A 19956-nucleotide genomic window follows, 5' to 3' on the forward strand; every position below is an offset into this window, starting at 1 on the left:
AATGTAATCAATCCCCAGAGCTAAGTGGAAAGTGGGAGAAGAATGGAGGAGACAGTACTTCAGACAGCAAGGGCTCAGTAAATGTGGGTGGCCCAGAATGGAATAGAAGGACACTGAGAAGCTTCATGTTCAGACCATGACCGTGTGGCTCCATGAAATTGTTAAAGACGTTATGATTTCATTAAAAAAAGCAGAACTAAATAAATTTACATGAGCGCTCCTAAACAATATACCCACAAATATGAAGAGCCATTATCCCCCACCTTTCCTGTACAGTTGAATTAAGTTCTAGTTTAAAAGTTGGATATAATTTGGCTACACTTCTTACTTTCAATCAATAGCAGTCAAGTGAGAAGTCTCTGTTCAGTTTCTGTCTGCAAATGCCTTGAGCATCTACTTATGTCTCAGACACAGTGGAAGGAGAAAAAAAGATGAAGTTATATAGTATCTGCCTTCAAGGAGATTGCCATCTAGCAAAGAAAGTCAACCCAATATCCAAGTGATTTTCATAAAAACAGAGCAGGAACAAACTGGAATAGAAGTAAAAATACAAGCTTTGAGCATTAAATGGAAGGGAAGTTCTCTTCTGCTCAGGAAATCACAAGAAAGTTCCTGGAAGAGGAGGCAGATAAATCAAAGAACCATTTCTATGCACCTTAAAAACTTCTTTGTTGTGTCAAGATTGGGGATAGCTCATGACACTCCAAGCAAAGTGTGACCAAGAGTCTTTCTTAGCTTGTTCAGGCAGATAGATATGCTACTTTTTCCCACTTGTAATAACCATCGTTTGAAATACAGCTAGTGCCATCAATCCAGTTATCAATTTCATCCATCACTTTGCCCTTCAGGCTATAATGAGTGAGTCAAATGCTTCAAATCCAAGAAGACGCCTGGAGTCCTTTTCAGTGGAGCAGCTAAACTAGAACTGAGTTACTGTTCTCCCACCCCTAAGCTAAGCAGTTTTTCATTACATGGTATTTCTTTTTGGTTATTTTCTGTTGGTGGTCAATGGGAGTTTAAATTTCCATCTTTCAGGTTCAAATTTGATGTTTGATCTTCTGTGGACTCACAGTGAACACTTTGCTTAGGAATCCACCTTCCACCTTTAAAAAAAGTGGCTGACCATTTTTCTAGCATCTTCTATTTTAGTAAAGAGATATTGAGCTTGGTTTTTTTTTTTTTTTTTTTTGAGGGGGAAGGGGGGTGTTTTATTTTGTTAGTTAACAGATAACTACTGCTCTTATCAGAGGAAATGAGTACTCAAGAAGCCACCAGATTCCTTCTTTCATGTCTTCAAGAGTGCTAAATAGATACACTTTAAATGATTTTTAAGGTTATAATTTATGAATCACAGAATTATAGCAGGTTAAAAGCTTTTTATTCAATGCATCATCAGTTTTAAACCTCAACTCCTTCTCTATTTAAAGGCTACTGCTGGGTGGGAAAGAATTGTATTTATAATTTTCTAATACTAAGAGGTAAATATAGGAATTGTTGAATGTGAAGTTTTCTCCACAAATGTACCATAGATTATTATAGTAAGTGTATAGAAGATTGCTTTTCCTGGCTTTTTCCTTCCTTCATTGGAGGGACTGCTGCTGAAGCTGAAGCTCTAATACTTTGGCCACCTGATGCGAAGAGCTGATTCATTGGAATAGACTCTGATGCTGGGAAAGAGTGAAGGCAAAAGGAGAAGAGGGTGGCAGAGGATGAAATAGCATCACCAACTCAATGGACATAAATCTGAGCAAACTCTGGGAGATAGTGAAGGACAGGGACTCCTGGCATGCTTCAGTCCATTGGGTCACAAAGAGTCAGACGCAACTTAGTGACTGAACAACAGAGGCATAGAAAATTGGTTTCCCTGGCTTTGTCCTCTGGGGCTCAATTACGTTATCGTCTATCAGCATTTATGGTGTTTACTTTCAACAGAACACTTTTCTAAGTGCTACTGATGTAATACAAAGCAATAATCGACCTTACAACCCAAAGACCTTAGCATTTCCAATAGTGTGTGTGTCAGTCACTCAGTCGTGTCCGACTCTTTGTGACTCCATGGACTGCAGCCCAACAGGCTTCTCTGTGCATGGAATTCTCCAGGCAAGAATACTGGCATGGGTATCCATTCCCTTCTCCAAGGAATCTTCCCGACACAGGGATCAAACTCGGGTCTCCTGCACTGCAGGGCGATTCTTTACCGTCTGAGCCACCAGGGAAACCACATAGGGCTTTGGAGCTAAATGACAATTAGGGCAACTGCAGATGCATAAGGTCTGCAAACACCCACGTGCCCAGATGATCATCAGTGAATTTCTTATTCATCCAATCAGTTCATTTTGGCTCTATGCTAGGTTGAGATGGGGGTGAAAAACAGATAAGATTTGGTTCCCGCCTCAAGCAGTTCTACCTACACTTTGGACAGAGACAGATATGACAAAAACTAAACTACTGTGTGAAAAAATCTGCTACAAGAGGAGGGGAGGGCTAAGTACATGGAAGCCATGGAAAGTTTTCTGGATAGGTACATGATGCTTGAGTTTAATTTCGAGGAATTAATAGATATGTTCAGCAAATAGGTCGTTGAGGGAATCACTCCAGACACGGGATGCTGCCTGTGTTCCGACTAGATCTAGAGACAGCAGGGAGAGATGGATGCTCATGTTCATCCATTCTCTCTCTGTCTCTCTCTTATTCACTTTCATACACACACACACACACACACACTCACATAGGCATTCACTTCTTTAAGTATTAACCCCAAGAGAAATTATGGAAGAAACTCCTCCCAAACATCTCCAACTCCTCAAGTTTTATTTCTTTTCTGGAACTTGTAAAAACTTTGGCACTTAATTTTCTTATATTTGTATATATCTCAAATACACACACACACACACACACACACAGAATTGCATATTCCTAGAAGAAAAGAACCTTAGACCCTTTTATATTTTTATAAATTTTGTGCTTAAAAATTCTTGTTACATTAAATGAATAATAACTACTGAAACTATTGTTAAGAACTGATTCACTAGTGGGGATTCACATAATTCAAGCTGAAAATTCTTAGTTACCTCGGTGTCTGAGGTAATAAAAAATTCTGAGATGACCAAAAAACGAGCAAACACCGCAATCTATAAGACTGGAGACATTTTCCTAAGAGTCAGTCTGTTGTCTCATCTACCGAATGGTGGTGGAATAGTTCTGAGTATTCCCTCACTATAGATAGAAAAGGGGTTCTCAAGAATTCCAGGGGTTCTCAAGAATTCCAGGCAGGGCTTCAGACTGCTGTTACACTTCTCTGCATATTCCAGACCTCACTGAAATTTTTCCTAATATTCATTCTGGGTCTTTCAAGTCACATGTGCACCATTAATCAGACCACTTGTTGACTGTGTGACATCTGCCTTTTTCTCCCTCTCTCCCTCTAGCGTATTGTAGTTGATGATTCTTGTTACCAAAGCTTGAAACAATGCCACCAGAGCTTACCAAAAGTGTTCTCGGTGCTGTTAACACCCACTGAGTATGCCAAGTCTGCTGCTAATGGTTGCCAAAGGCTGCCTCAGAGCTGCAGGAGCCCAATGTGTCAAAGGTATTAATGTCTGGCTGCTGCCTACAGTGCCCAGAGACTCCCCATCAAGGGCACATTAGCCAATGCCAACTGAATGTCCTGCCAATATCACTGAGACCTGCCAGTGTGGGCACCATGACCAACTGCTGGTGCCCAATGTTGGGGCACCAGTATCTGCAACATGGCACCATCCCTGCCTGCTGATGAAGTTTCTGGTGCCAGTTCTGCTAATTCCTTTTGTCCCCAAGTCCCAAAAATGTTTCATGATACAGATTTCATATTGAAGCTTCTTATTCTTAAGGCATGATCCACAGGCGCTGAGCCAGGGTCCAGTAAGAGAGCCAGATCCTGAAATCCATGCAGAATCAGCCATCTCCTTGAACATGTGTCTGTTATCCTGTTAATCAAATACATATGCCTAGGCCACCTTCTTTGACCAGAAGAGTCTTTTGAGTACCCTGGGTTGTTCATTGAAAACAGACTCATGCAAGACCCACCCTGCAGTCATCCATACAGTCCTATGCTTGACAGATGAATGCAGTCCTGTTCAAGTTGAGATCCATGCCACATGGCTGCAATCATCAAGTTGACAGAGTCCCATTCCAGGCTAGAGAACAAGGAACACTTTATTTTGTGTTTCAGGAAGTTGTCTGGAATTTGACCACTTCTCACCACCTCTCCTCGAGCACCCTAGCCCTGTCTCTCCTGGGTTACTCCCCCAACTTCTGAACAAGTCTTTCTGCGCCTACCCCTTGCTTCCCTCTGCTCTCTTCTCAACACAGCAGCCAGAGTGACTCCACTGAAATGTAAGCCAAATCAGGTCACCGCTCTGTGCAAATTCTTGCACTTGCTCCCTGTTTCCCATAGAATGAAAGCCAAAGTCCTTACAGTGCCTTCAAAACTTGACATTATCTGGCCCCTGATTACCTCTCTGACCTGTTCCCTGCCCGTCTCTGCCTGCACAAGCTGCTTCAACCCTGCCCCTGGTTTCCTTGTTACCTTGCATGGACACCAGCTCACCTCCTCCTGAGGGCCTTTGCTCTCCCTGTTCCCTCTACCTGAATCCTCTCCCCCTAGTTGCCAACAAAGCCAATTTGCTCCCTTTAAATCTTTGTTCAAATCTTGCCTTCTGAATAAAATGTCCCCAAACCACCCTATTGAATACCACATTTCAACTTGAAATCAACCCTGAATATTCATTGGAAGGACTGATGCTGATGCTGAAGCTCCAATACTTTGGCCACCTGATGTGAAAAGCTGACTCATTGAAAAAGAGTAGGAGATACTGTGAGAGATTGAGGGCAGGAGAAGAAGGGGGCAACAGACGATGAGATGGTTGGATGGACATCACCAATTCAATGGACATGAATTGGTGCAAACTCTGGGAGACAGTGAAGGACAGGGAAGCCTGGTGTGCTGAGGTCCATGGGGTCACAAAGAGTTGGACACGACTGAGCGGCTGAACAACCACCACCCATCCCCGTGCAACCTCCAGAACTCCCAGTCCTCCTATTGTACTGTCTCTTTTCACAGCATTTCTCATTTTCTGACATAATTTCTCTATTTTTATGCTTGTTTATTATTATCTGTCTCCCCAGGTAGAATGTAAACTCCACAATGCCCAATACTTTTTTATGTTCTATGCACTGATCTATCCAAAACAGTGCCTAGAATATAGTAGACATGCCTTATGTATTTGCTGAGTGAATAAGTAGATGGGTTAATGGATGAATGGATGGATAGATGGATGGGTGGACAGATGTATAGATGGATGTGTTGTAGGTCCTCAACTTTGTAACTCCTATTTTTTTTGCCACATTTTGCCACCTTTTGTATGATATCCCTTATACTTCCCCACCCAAGCAGAACACAAGTTATTCATTTATATACTTCTAACTTTGGTTTTATGATACATTTATCTGTTTGAAGTTTCTTCAGTGGATATGTTATTATGCACATGCCTGGAGGCTCTGAGAAAGGACATGGTTTTTAAATATCAAATAAATAGAATTGGCATTCAGAAGGTTCATTATCCTCTGAAGACGCAAGTTTGGAAAAAAATCTTTTTTAGTTGAGACTAATAACAAGCAAACAATTTTCCTGACTCATAGTAGCATTTAAAGTTTCTGTTTCAAGAGCAAAGCAGTGTTCTACATAACCAGTGCACTACATAAGCATTGTAGGGACATGAATGTCAGCAAACATGTACTATGGGGGGGAGGTGCGGGAAGGGGGACCCTGTGTCTTTTTTTAATATAGTTCATATCAGTGGTGGAGGCTGTAATGTGAGTGATGGTGGGCATTGTTCAGCACCTTATTCTAGTTGCAGTAAATCCTCTCCATCTTTAATCTGAGAGCTTGTTTCATAAAAGAGCTTTGCAACAAGGAAGTAAATTAAAACAAATAGTGATATTTAACAGAGGGCCCTAGGGTCAACATGATCTCAACAAGGATTTTAGAAATGAAAAGATGGTGAAAGCATGTTCTTTGATTGAATTTTTAAAAACACCCCTTTTACCAAAAGCTTCAGAGAGAAGTACAATAAAAATCATTCAGTAAAATCATTCAACCCCGGTGACCATGTTTACATGTGTACTGTGTAGTGGTTGTGTTGGTCCTTTCATCCAAATCCCCACAGATCTTGCCTTGCAGACAGCAGCGAGGTTCTCAGGTGATGCTCCAGAGAGCCGTTACCCTATGCGTGCACAGAAGAGCCCTGATTAGCAGTCTGCTCACACTGTTTGCAAAGCAATGAAGAGATTGCTTTATGGCTGTTGGTGTTGTTATTGTCATTTTTTTCTGCCACGATTTATAGACCTTCTCTGTTTTAGCACTTCACTCCTTTAGTTCGTAATCAATCCAGTGTCTTTTAGGAAGGGTTACCCCCCCTAACTCTGATGGCTAGAAGGTTGGCTAGTCTGGCTAATGCTTCTGTTTGGCCACCAGCCATCTTGATTGTGCTATTGGAAGTTTATCACCATGTGTCTTAAAAACCTTTCTTATCTATGCACTTTGTCCATTGCTTCACTTCCAGTTTACTCCACGAAGACTTGTCCAAATAAGGAACACCTCAGGTGTTAGACCTTAGTTTATTTCTTTTATTCATTAAATAGAAATCACAGAGCATAAAGAGATTGTACCCAGGACAAAGCATTTCACTTTCCCTTTATTCCCCCAAAAGGTAGTGCCAAGTAATATTCAGGCATCACCTCTTCATGCTCCTGCCCTGTTCCTAAAGCTGGGAGTCTGCAGTTGTCTGAACATTCAAATACGCAAAATCAGCAAGGCCCAGTTGGTGGTGGGAAAAATTAGAGGAGGTGCTATTATCTGCAATTAAGTCCATAGTAACATCTAAGCACAATTCACTTACCTCTGAGTGTTTAAGTTTCTCCCTATTCTTTTGCAGAAACTGTCTCATTAATTGGGTCTTATTGCAAACCAGTGGGCTTCAAGAAACAGATATGTATATGTTATATGTCTCCCTCCACTGCTGCAGACACACAACACAGAGACTTTATCACACCCTGCTTCCTAACAAGAGTCACAGTGAATGATACTCATTTCCACAGAAAGTATATCATTACATGAAGTACCCAGAGTCTCAGGCTCCATAAAGGGCATTTTCCAAAAGATCACTTAAAACCCCTCACTAATGAGATAATGTGTTTGAAATCACTTTGGGTTTTTAATCTCATATGATTGTTAGGTGATGTTTTTATCATTGATAGTCCTATCCATTTGGTGGACATGTCTCTCCCAGCAAAGTTACGCTATGACAGCTCTTAGATGGTGGTAGATAGACTTTTTTCCTGGGGCTCCGTGGTCGGTGGATCTGCCTTTCTCTTTTATGTTCAGTCAGTCTTTTAAGAGCGTCTGAGCCCAGGTCTCAAAGCCTGTAGGAGACCTGATCCTTGTGCTACTTGACGGGCCTGCATTTAGCCTTGGCCGCACACTGTCTGCCAGCACTGCTTGACCTGGTTTATTATCAGGCCCACTACTAGTCCAAGTCTCGGTTAGCAGCAGGACAGAGCAGAAGAGGCTGGGAAAAGGAGGAGGGAAGGGGGGAGCTACTGGACCATGTCAGCCATCTGTATGACAAAACTCCTACCAGGGAGTCAGAGTACAAAGTATATCCAGGTAGAAGAGAGAAGCCATGACCCATTGCATCTAGGTTTACAGTAAGTGGTGGTCAGGTTGGTGTGTATCTGGGGAGCAGCACGTCATACAGAATGCTGCCCTGCCCATATGAGGACCTCCACCTCACATGTAAGGTTCCAGCATTTCACATATAAGGATCCGGCTCTCACCAAGTCTCAGCAAGGCAGCTTCTTTCTTGTTTTGTTTTGTTTTTAAGTAGCTGCTTTGAATACAGAGATTATTAACCCCAAAATTATCTTTGGCTATGCCTCTCAGCTGTGATTTCCAAGAAAGGCAAGCAAAATCCCCAAAGCAAGAGACAAGCCCTCTACCCGACTCCAATCTCCACGGCACTTAGGGACTCTTATTCCTTTATGTCTCTGACTTCCTCAGCCGTGAGTCCTCATTTGGCACTCCTTTCCTTGCCTTTTCCCTTGTGCTTCCTAAAAACTTCATCTCCCACCTTCTCTTCCCATACAAACTCCTCAAAAGAATCATTTAGATTGCACTTTCCAAGTCCTCACCTCTGACTTGCATTGCAGCCCGGCACAGCCTAGCTTCTGGGCTCTTCTCAGCAAGATGCCAGACCCCTATGAACCTTTCTCCCTCCTTCTCACAGCAGACCTCGTCACACATCCCAGTACTGAGGCCTGCAGCCTCCATACAGCTCTGCTGCTCTCTCTTCTCTTGTTGTCTCGACTATTCTTTCTTCAATCTCATGAGTATAATCTGCATCCTTTACTTTGTTTTTTTTTTTTCTGTACTTTAACATGTCCTTTATTTTTTTTTTTTTTAATTAGTTGGAGGCTAATTACTTCACAACATTTCAGTGGGTTTTGTCATACATTGATATGAATCAGCCATAGAGTTACACGTACTTTGAAAATGCTGGTTTGTCCTCAGGCCACTTCTTTTCCTACTGCATACCCTCTTCAGCTCCATCCATGCATGACTTCAGCTCCCACTTGTCATAAAAATAACTAAGATTTATCCAGAGCTTCTTTGTGCTGAACACTGAACTAAACACTACTTGCATTATATTGTTGAACACTTATGGCAACCCTCAGAGGTAGACATTCTTTTTTATCTCTCATAACACTGATCAGAAAACGGATGCTTAGGAAGTTTGAGGAGCTTACTCAAGATCATATAGCGGTCTGTGCTGCTGCTCAAGGCCACAGGTCTCCTCACACTTCTCCCCCAAACTTAACATTGCTATTCCCCAATATCTTTAATATCTCACCTCTCAAAATTATTCGTGTCACTTTCTTCTATTTTCTTCTCTTTCTCAGCTGGTAATACCACCGGTATCAAAGCTAGAAACTTGAGGTTTCCTACATTTTTCCACCTCTTATTCCTGGCATTGTTCTCACAAAGGGATGATGGTGCAATTGACAGAAAGATGCCAACAAAGGCAGTTAAAAGAAATGAAGTTTCTTTCGATGGCAACAGATATGAAAACTTATGGCTTCACAAAATAAAAGACAGTGCAGTGTACTGTCAAATGGAATACAGGCTTCCTTTAAATGTTCTTCATGAAGTTACCTTATTTAATTTTTAATTCTGATTTTATTAAAGGCTAAGGCACTGACTTAGAGACCTCCTTGTGGTTTAAAGAATAGAATGCTTACTTCTCCCCTGTAATAATCTGACAGTGAGCAGTCCAGGTTTGCATGTGGACTCTGCTCTATGCAATTCTGGAAGGACCCAGGACCCAGGACCTTCTATCTGTTGTTCTATCCTCCTCTAAAGTACTGCTATTTAAAGAGTGGTTCACAGACTGACAATGTCAGCGTTGCCAGGGAGCTTGTTAGACATGTGGAATCTCACTCTCCCTTCAACCTGTTGGCTTAGAACCTGAAGGCTAAGGTCTCCCATATGACTTGTGTACATTAAAATTTGAGAGACATTTCCCAAACTCTATACTATTGTTTTGCCCATGGGACCAAAGCTAGGCTGTCAACACAGATGTTTCAGCTCAAGAGAAGGCCTTTCCCCCCCAAAAAAGGAAACTCTAGAGCAAAGAATCTTTTAGGTTAAAAGTGATCTAGAAGTTACATTAACACTTTCAGTGGCATCCCATAGGCTCAAAGGTATTCTCATAGAAGCAGCCAGAAGAAAAGCTAGTGTATCACATATCTAGTTAAGTAGATATGAGCTTAATTTAAGCCCCATTACTGTGGAAGAGAAAACAGTTTTTGATGGACAACAATGGGGCTCTGTCTCAATTTTGTAACACTTTCAAACATAAAAATATCTGCCAGATTTGTCATTGAATTTTTTAGGTTTCTTATTCTCTTGATCTAATTACCATGCTGGTGTCATAAGCCAGCTTCATAACTTGTTGCATTGAGAACTATTTCTTAAATTTAATCCCAAATCATTTACAATGTAATTCCATTTTCCCTTATTTTTACTTCCTTTTTCTATTTTTGTTGCCTTCCTTTTTTATGTTTTTCATCTTGTGGCTCTATCAGTTTATAAAGTATTATCCATGTCTGAACAGACGAAGCTGGTCTCAGGCAGAAAGGATGACAGACAATAAATACATATGTATGTCCATAGATATGTGACAAGTCCAGAATATTTCAAATAAAACTAACATATTAAGAGAAAATAAAGCTATAGTGATCTTGTGATCTTACAAAAAACCTTCTAGGTCAGTGGTTTTCAAATATTTCTTTTTTAAGCTTTCTTTCTTCTTACCTGTGTAAGACACTTAAAATATGAGTTATTCAACTGAAGTAGTCCAGGCAGTTTTAGAACCTCAGCTGTTTAGCTGTCTTACAATGGCCCCCTTGAAGCCTTAGGACACTGCAGAGCACCGTCCTAGAGTCAGTGATCTCTGCCTGCTGGGCAGCCTGTGATGTTAACACTGTGTCCCCTCTGAGGCCAAGTTTGCTTTAAGAGGCTCCTGGAGGACAGTCAATGCCCATTTGGGGAGAATCAACAAGACATCATGAGCAACAGGGAAGATCTTTGATGAAATGTACTGGCATATCCTCATTCTCCTGAGACAAGCTTTCTTCCTTGCTGTCTCTGATTGCTATTCCAGCTTAGGTTTTCCCCAGACTTTGGGGTTCACTTAGTTGAATAGTTGCAAACCTGTTATCATGCCTGCTCACCACTCTGCCTCTCAGATTACAGATTGTGCCTGACACCCATTCATGCTCACTTACAGCAGGCCCGGCAGCCCCTCGAGCTGGCTCTGTCTAGCCTTGTCCTGCCAGATGAGCCTGCTGAGAAAAAGAGGATCACCACTGCTAATCTGAGAAAGCAGTCACCGTGCTCCTTGTGGACGCACTCAAGAAAGAAGTGTGGATGACACCTGACTCTAGCCTCAATGTCCTATGAAATTGAAAATGTTAGTCGCTCTTTGCAACCCCGTGAACTGTAGCCCGCCAGGCTCCTCTATCCATGTCCCATCTTGACTAGAAATACAGTAGATTATGCCCCAACAATCGTACTCATAAAATAAAGAGTTACTTAGTTTAGGATTAGTGAAAATACACTACACTGATGTTTACTAGATGAGAGGCACACAGCTTGGACAGGATGCTGACGCTAACTTAGCTTCCCAAGTCTCTCTTACTCTCATGTAGATGAATTTGCCAGTGGATTCATAAATTAAAGAGTTTGGAATATTTTAAATGTTGACTTGGTTAGGCCACAGTACTCAGATATTTGGTCAAACATCAGTCTAGGTGTCACTCTGAAGGTATTTTTTAGGTGAAATTAGCATTTCAATCAGTAGACTGAGTAAAGCAGATTACCCTTTAATGTGGATGAACTTTATCCAACCAGAGAAAAACACTGAGGTACCCCACAGAAGTCAAAGGAATTCTGCTCCAGGCTGCCTTCAGGTTTGAGCTACAAATTCTTCCCTGAGTCTCTAGTCTGCCCTGCAGATGTGACACTTGCCAGATTTCAGACTCATGCGTGTGTATGTACACAGCCTATTAATCCTGTCTCTCTGGAGAACCCAGACTAATACACACACCAAGAGTTTTGAGATAAACAGTGACGTTATTAGTCCATGTTCCCTATATGTCAAAATATCAGTGGTTTATAGCAACAAAATATACATATGTTTTTTCTTCCTCATGATTCAGCTAACTTCAGGTGGACTCACTCAAACTCCAGAGAGCTAGGGTAGACTCCAAGCTTCAGCCTAGATTTAGGTTTGCTCCAAAAGTCTTCATCTTTCTCATAGGGCTAGCAGTTGTGGAACTACTCAGCACTTGTTTTTCTTATAATAGAGCATAGGAACACAAAAGGATAAGTGGATCACAGGAGAGCAGAGGCCTCATCTAGAGACTGCCACACTGATGCTCCACCTGTTCCACTGGCCAAGAAAGTACACGGCCAACATCAGTGGGATGGTTAAATTCAGTGCAGATTCATTGGCAAAGGGCACAGAGGTATAATTCTCATCCAGGAAGAAAGCAAAGAATTGGAAATGATTCAGTCAACTTGAGGGACCTTGTTAGGTATATCTTTAAAAAGTAACTGTCAACTGTGGAAACGGGGAGTATAAAGAGGGTAGCAGGCATAAACTCTTTCAGAAACAAGGTAGAAAAGAAAAGGAAGCCGTGACAGAGGAAAGAAGAATTTTGATTGGAAGCTGAAAAGATTAGCAGCCAAAGGACTCAACATATACAGTTCCAAAATAAGCATGAGCCTCATTTAGGGCACTAAGGAGGGAAGGAAAGTTATTGAAGACATATATTCAAAACTGCGCTAGGCAGTGTGCGGACCTTGTGTCCTGTGATCCTTGCAATGCTGCCACAGATACTGCTGCCACATTCCAAAGTTCGTTTTGGAAGAAGAGAATTGAATTGAAAGACACTTTGTAAATCAAATGCAGAAGACTTGTTGGCCTACTTAGATATGAGGTAAAATAGAAAAGAGGAAGTTAGACGACTCCGGAGCCTCTCCTTGGGCGATGGTGTGTTGTTGTTGTTCTGTCACCCAGCCGTGTCCGACTCTGCGACCCTGTGGACTGCCGCACATGGGACCCTGTGCCCATGGGACTGCATATGGTGTGATGTTCCCATTAACTTAGTTGGGAAATACAGAGGGAGGGCACTTGTGAGCCAAAGGAAACATATTTTGCTTGTGTTGGTGATACTATAGGACATCTATATGAGATATTTTACAAACAGTTGGAAATTTGTATCTTACAGCTCAGGAAACCAGTCCTAGAGAAACACTGTAGAAATAAAGGCAGAAATCATTCCAAGCATGGAAAATGATATTTGCGAAGACATGAATGTGTCTTGCACACACAGTTCATGTTCATGGAATGGCTAGCAATTTAGCATACAGTTTCGACAAACTGATGTGTTTAATTATATGTGTCAGTTTACATACAGCAGAGGAGTGTGAGATGAGGTTGAAAAGATAACTTTGTACTTGGTCTCAGTTGTCCTAGAATGCTGGAAAAGGACATTTGGGCTTTTTTCAAGAAGGAGCTTCTATAGGATTTTGTGCAAGGGTTGACCTAAGAGCCTGGAGACTGATATAACATCATACTATAAGCTGGATCAAAAAGGTGGGAGGCCAAGTGGAAGACTATTGCATTAGTTTTTATAAGTACCAATAAGAACCTAAACAGAGTAGTGGCAGGAAGACACAGAAGTGAAGGAACAGATGGAAGAATTGCTTTGAAGGAAATTATTGTGCAGCACAGTAACCATTCTGCATGTCGTTAAATATGTGTCAAGTTAATTTTGTAACTTCTTTCAGCACTAATAGCTTCCTTTCTTCAGGTGTGGTCATAATTTATTGGTCATCTGCTCACATATTTTTTAAATAGGGCTATAATTTCTATGAGGGAGAGACTCTAACTTGTTTTGTTTCCTGCTCTTCTACAACATTCATCAGAAGAGGCACGGGCTAATGTCTAACGACTGAGCGACTGAATGAAGGCTGCCCCTGTGCGCATCAGTGTACTCATTCCCAGGCTCTCATCACACTTGCTCTGTGGCCCTGCCCCACCCCCTGCCCCAACTCTCATCTTTCCACAGCTGTTTCCCTCCCCCTCGCCTCCTTAAGGTTGGTCGGGAGAACTTGTCTCATAGGAGTAACCAGATTTCTGAGCAGTTTGCAGAAACTGATGGGACTTTTTTTTTCCAATCCTGCCTTCAGTCAAGCTCAGCTGGTTCTCTCTTTACTATTTTTAGTGTTATCTCAGATGTCTCCAATAGCTTTCAGTTCAGTTCAGTCGTTCAGTCGTGTCTGACTCTGCAACCCCATGGACCGCAGCACGCCAGGCCTCCCTGTCCATCACCAACTCCCAGAGTTTACTCAAACTCGTGTCCATTGAGTTGGTGATGCCATCCAACCATCTCATCCTCTGTGTCACTTTCAATCTTTCCCAGCATCAGGATCTTTTCAGATGAGTCAGTTCTTTGCATCAGGGGGCCAAAGTATTGGAGTCTCAGCTTCAACATCAGTCCTTCCAATGAACATTCAGGACTGATCTCCTTTAGGATGGACTGGTTGGATCTCCTTGAAGTCCAAGGGACTCTCAAGTGTCTTCTCCAACACCACAGTTCAAAAGCATCAATTCTTCAGCACTCAGCTTTCTTTATAGCCCAACTCTCACATCCATACATCCATCCACATCCATCCATCTCACATCATGTACATCCAATAGCTTTACAGTTATATAAAATATTAAAAAATTAAGTTCCTATCCATTTAAGCCTCCAGTTTTATTTTCTTCCCCAACCCCCACCCCAATTTAGTCTTCCCCCAAGGGACTGGTACCTCTCTCTTTTCTGACTCTAGATTCCCTAATGCTAAAGAAGGAGAGACCTGGGGGAAGGCATACTTCTTCATAGTTAATTGGGTTTGCTTTGCAGAGCTCTGATGGGTTTCCCATCATTGCTCTTTGACTACTGCTGACCATTAACAACCTCTGTGTGGCAGGTGGCCACGGGGTGTTCTCTCAAAGGAATGGTGTGTGGATACCCGGGGTGACCTCTGAGGACCCTACTGCACAGCTCTCTGGTGTGGGACATATGCCTCTGCCCCAGCTTGATGCATCTAGACGCTCTAAGTTTGTACCCAGTATCACGGCTGGAGTGGTCAGCTTCTCAGATGGCTAGCAGAAAGACCTCCCTGGCAAGCTACTAATTTCAAACCTAATGATTCTCTCTCCATTCCTTCTTCCCTTTTTTCTAGTTATTTCCTTGTATTAACTGGGACAGCCAGGGAGTTTCCTGAGGCTGGGGTGATTATTCAGGGTAGCAGAGCTGGTTCAGCCACCTCCTAATAAGTCCTGGAAAATGCCTCTAGCCCCTGTAATTTTTTAATTCACTGAAGAATGTGAAAGTATTTAATACCTTGGAGCCTCTGCTTTTGGGTCCTAGTCGCCAATTTTACTCATAGATAACATCCAGTTATTTGCAGCTGCTGGTAAACTTCATTTTGCAAATCCTGAGTTGTCATTTACATTTGTAACTACTGTATAATAAACACTGAATTAAGCATTATGTGAACAAACATCTAATGAGTAGCTAAAATGAGTCAAGCAATGTAAAAGTGAAATACAAAAATCTGATGCAGTTTAGATGCCAGTGCAAATAATGAGTTACATGGTAATGTCAAAACAGGACATTTAAACCTTGAAATGGAAAACAGACTGGGAAGTGGAACAATAGGAAAGAGAAAAGGAGAAAACGGAACTTAAAAGTTGAGTAAATATAATCCCAGAAGAAGAAAAGAGAGAGAAAGAAAGGTAGAAGTACTTGAAAATATAATTGCCTTGACCTTTGATCATGTCTAGGAAAAAACAAAAACAGCTACACAGAACAATTTGGGTACTTTTGGGGAATGCTAATACTAACTATATGTTAGGTAACATCATTTTGTCAATGTTAGATTTCTTGGGGGTGATGATACTGTGACTACATTGGAGAACGTCCTTGTTCTTGGGGCATTGCAATAAAGTGTCAGGGATAAAGTTTCATGATGTCTGCAAATGGTTCAGGAGATATGTTTTCCCAATAATTCATCTAAAGTTTAAAAGATAGATGTTGTGTGCATGTGAATGAGTGAGTAGGTATAGAGTGAAAGGCAAAAACCAAATGTAGTAACAAGTTAGCCTTTGGTGAATGAAGGTCCTGGCTATTCTGGAAGACATGGCCATGTACCATCTGTATCTCCCTTCAAGTAAGGACCTGCCAGACTTCGGGGAGGATGGTCAGCAGCCAGCCTCCAGCTGCCAGCATCTCCAGGGTCTGCCTGCATGGCAGACAGCCCACCCCAGAGCATCTCCTCCCGGGACAGCAACATCCACTAAAAGAGTGGTGGGACCCAAGGGCCCGTTCCTATCTGCCATGCCCAGGACACTCTAATAGCCTAAACTGTGCCAGAGCTCCAGTGGGTTCACAGAGGCTTCATCAAGCTCCATCATACTTTGGCCCCTCTTCTGCCCAGTCCTACTTCTTCATCCCTTCTTTCACAGATGTTTGATCCCTAATAAACACTTTGCACCCCTCTCCAAAAGAAAAGGAATGAGGAAAATCTCAAAAATGAGGACACTGCATTGTGACAGAAAGTCTAACATGTTTGAGATTAAAATCTGAATCCCTGATGCTCAGACTAATCTTTTCTCTGCTTGCAAATCAGAATCCTATAGATTTCCATTAATATTTATCTCCTTGACTCTAAAGGAAGAGGAAAATCTATGTTGCATTTTGCCCAGTTCTGCCGTTCCCATCCTGAATCTCACTGAAGGACCACATCAAGTTGATGAGGTGCTGGCTGTCCTTAATAACTGAAGTGTTCAATGTAAGGTGTGGCATGCAAAGCAGCACAAGTCAGAAGTGAGTTACTTCAAAAAACCAAGAACTGCAAACTCAACTAAAATTTCAAATAAAAGCCAAAAGACTAGAATAATCCATACAAAATTTTAAAGCCAGAAGTTTCTCGTGCTTAAAATTAGTTTCACACTCCAATTTAAACTCAGAAACATCATGTTGCTGTCACACTTCTTTGTTCTCCTAAAAAAGTAAAAGAAAAAAAATCTGTATATAGCTGACAAAAAAATAGGAATCTGTCTGCCAGCGAGTTCTCTATTCACGTCTAACATACCGTAGAGTCTGCAGAACACATGGTCTTTAAACACTCAAAAGCCTCTTCTTGACTGGCTTACCACAGCAGTATGTTTCTCCAGCATGTTTGCGCTACCTACAATACATGTCTTGCATAAGCATGAATTCCCTTGGACGCTTGAGTCATGCAGTATTTTCACATGCTTTGATGTTGTGCATATGAGAATTATCATCTACATTTTGGGAGTGCAGTTCCCTGTGCCTCCAGCACTGAATTTAAAACTGCTCGACTGACATCATTTTAAATTCCGTCCAACAGAATGCCAATAACGTCTACAACAGAAGTTTGACATATTTAGATCTCTCAAATGTGGAACTGATTTAGCAGCTAAATTGGAAATTTCTGGGTGCATTTTTGAAAACTAACTCAGCGTGAAATTATTAATGATTTAGAATTGTGCCTCAAGTATTTTGGGTTTTCTTATTTTCTTATCCAGAAAGATCTGTTGCTTCAAATCAGATAAATTTCCAAGATGCATTCTGTTGTTGGAACGCAAAGTAAACAGCTTAAATTAATCCTGACGTGCTTTTCTAATTACAGATGAGACCCATTGGCCATGATGGCTACCACCCCACCTCTGTGGCTGAGTGGCTGGATTCCATTGAACTAGGTGACTACACCAAAGCCTTTCTAATTAATGGCTACACATCGATGGACCTGTTGAAAAAAATCTGGGAGGTTGAACTTATTAACGTAAGTTGATCTCTTAATGACACCTTATCAACCCTTGATGATTCTTACCATAGGTGGGTAATTTTTTCTCTCTTCATAGCTGGACATCCAACAAGGATTTATGGATATGCCTTCTGTTTTGAATATATTACTCTCTTGGTTCTAGTCAAGCTCCACAGTCATTATCTTTTGAAGTTTAGGAGTGAGGACTAAGAGGACTTTCAGGGTGTTTTACATTATTTCAGGAAACCTCCCAAGCAGCTTTGGGATTTCCATTTTAAGAAATTTTGTCACTCTAGGATATGGACATGATAACAAATCAGCTCCCATTCTATTCTTTGTTCTTATTCATTTTTTAAGATTAAAGTCATCATTTTTAGTTTTCTATCTGTTATGTTTCCTTTTCTCTATTCCTTCACTGCATATATAAACCATATACTTGAAGAGGCTGCTTTTTTTGTTATTATATAAACTGCTGTAATATCAACATTTTATTTTCCAAGGCTTATAACTAACTTTAAATTGTTTGTTTTATGCGTACACTTGGCATACATTTTCTGTAAAAATTGGCCAGCAAATGTTGCCTGTATTTGAGCCCAAAGAGACCAACTAAATCCGTTTAACTGATTTTGATACTGATAGTTTTCTCATTTTGTTTTTACTGCTATTTTTATTTCTAATGGTATAAAGACATGAAAGAGTTGAAAAGATAGCATAATCATCATGCTTTCATATTTTATTTGGCATCATGAGCATTTCAAAAGTGAGAAATCATTTACTCTTTTAGAGAATTTCTTAGATTTAAGTTTTATATTCTTATAACTGAAAAAAGCATTCACAAAATGAAAGACAAAGCAAATAATTTCTGCTGGCTCAATAGCACTCTCTTCTACTCTTTATGACATTTTTTTCTCCGAAAGTCTGGTCTCTTACACTCAATGTCATTAATTATTTTAAATGATGGTTAATTAGTAAGTAACTAATTATTCTTTGCTTTTAAAAGTCTGTCTTTAATATCTTTTCTGGAACATCTATAAAAATTGTTCTTTAATTTAAAAATCACTTTAAATGGACAAATTCTTGGCTCCTTCTTCTAATGCGCCATCAACCACCCTTAGCTTTCTGTTCTTATCCTTTCACAAAGGCTTTCATCATTTCAGAAGGAACTCACTTTCTGACTAAAAGCTTCTGATTAATTTTATTGCTAGTCTGAGTGGCAGTGGAAGCAACTGAGACCATTTTGCTTTTCAGTTGCATCAAGAAGACTTCAGTTCTCCTCTGAGAACTCAACACTCATGGCTACTCTTAGCCATTTAGTAAAGGGGGCTCTTCTGTAGATCAAGCAAACATGCTTTCAATTAAGTCGCTTTCTTGCCAATGATAAATATATCTATGTAACATCTTCTGAATAATATCACTTCCCACTGAAGAATGAATACTTAGTATAGATAGCTCATGAGTCACTCACCTAACTAACATTAGCAATAATCCCTCTGAAAAGAATAGATTCCAATAGAACTCTATTATCAAATGTTTTCATTGAAGCAAGGATCGTTAAAGCAAGACTATATGTCTCTCAAGTACTGGGGCTAACAGTTAAGGTGTGGGCTTGGACGCACACTCTCCCCAGGGCTCTGTGTACTAGCAGAGGATTCCCATTTGGCCACTGTGGCCAGACCTTGTGGACGCCTGCAGTGACTGCAGGGCGGTGATGCCACAAGGCCTCCTGTTTAATGCCAGGGCTCAGGGTGTTAAACCACCACCCACAGGGCTAGCCAGTCTTGACTTGGGACAGAACAATAACCTTTTCCACCCATACTGACTCTTTAAGCATTATCCCCGTAGGTACATTTGCTGTAAGACAGTCTGACTCCAATCTAGGGAGAAGTGCTGTCACAAGCATTGTATCAGAATCGGAAAACATGGTCACTGTTTTAAATCTTGAGGCCAGATTCCTTGGGCCTGGAGTACAACATCTGTATCTAACACCAACCCAGTATATTTTCCTTACAGTGAACTGAATGTAAAGTTTGTGACAATTGTATGGACAAGTTCACACTCTTGCTGAGGAGGCTTTGCAAGTCATTTAATTCTATAAATACACTTATTATGGAGAAAAAACACCTGTACCTTTAGACTTGGAAACCAGAGAACAAAATTTTTATGCCCTAATTTAGAGCTGCTGCAAGTGTAGTTCATTTAATGGTTAGGGCTGTTGGGTTTTAAAATGAGACAGGCATAATGTGTACCTTCTGGCTTATAATGCTTTCTACTGGTCCCAAACTCAAGACTTTTATTTATTCCAACTAGTCAGGGAAGGTATTCAAATATAAGATAATCTCATATATAACACATGGACCCAGTAATTCTGTATTACGTATCCATAACTAATTCTTTTGTAGCCCAAAAGTCACTTTTGTTAAGAGCAAAGCTTTTTAGGGAAAGTCGCATCC

At 41.0% G+C, this 19956-nt stretch overlaps 1 protein-coding gene across 14 annotated transcripts in view; it reads left to right on the forward strand.

The window, feature by feature from the left end:
- The window catches only part of ANKS1B (ankyrin repeat and sterile alpha motif domain containing 1B), a 1085637-nt gene that overhangs the window by 761342 nt on the left and 304339 nt on the right, over nt 1-19956 (forward strand). For all 14 annotated transcript variants that reach the window (XM_061125565.1, XM_061125567.1, XM_061125569.1 and 11 more), the window contains one exon: nt 17372-17524. In XM_061125565.1, coding sequence (XP_060981548.1) covers nt 17372-17524 — 153 coding nt within the window. The remainder of the gene's footprint in view (nt 1-17371; nt 17525-19956) is intronic.

The sequence above is a fragment of the Dama dama genome, chromosome 22 (assembly GCF_033118175.1).
Source record: "Dama dama isolate Ldn47 chromosome 22, ASM3311817v1, whole genome shotgun sequence".
Taxonomy (NCBI): Eukaryota; Metazoa; Chordata; class Mammalia; order Artiodactyla; family Cervidae; genus Dama; species Dama dama.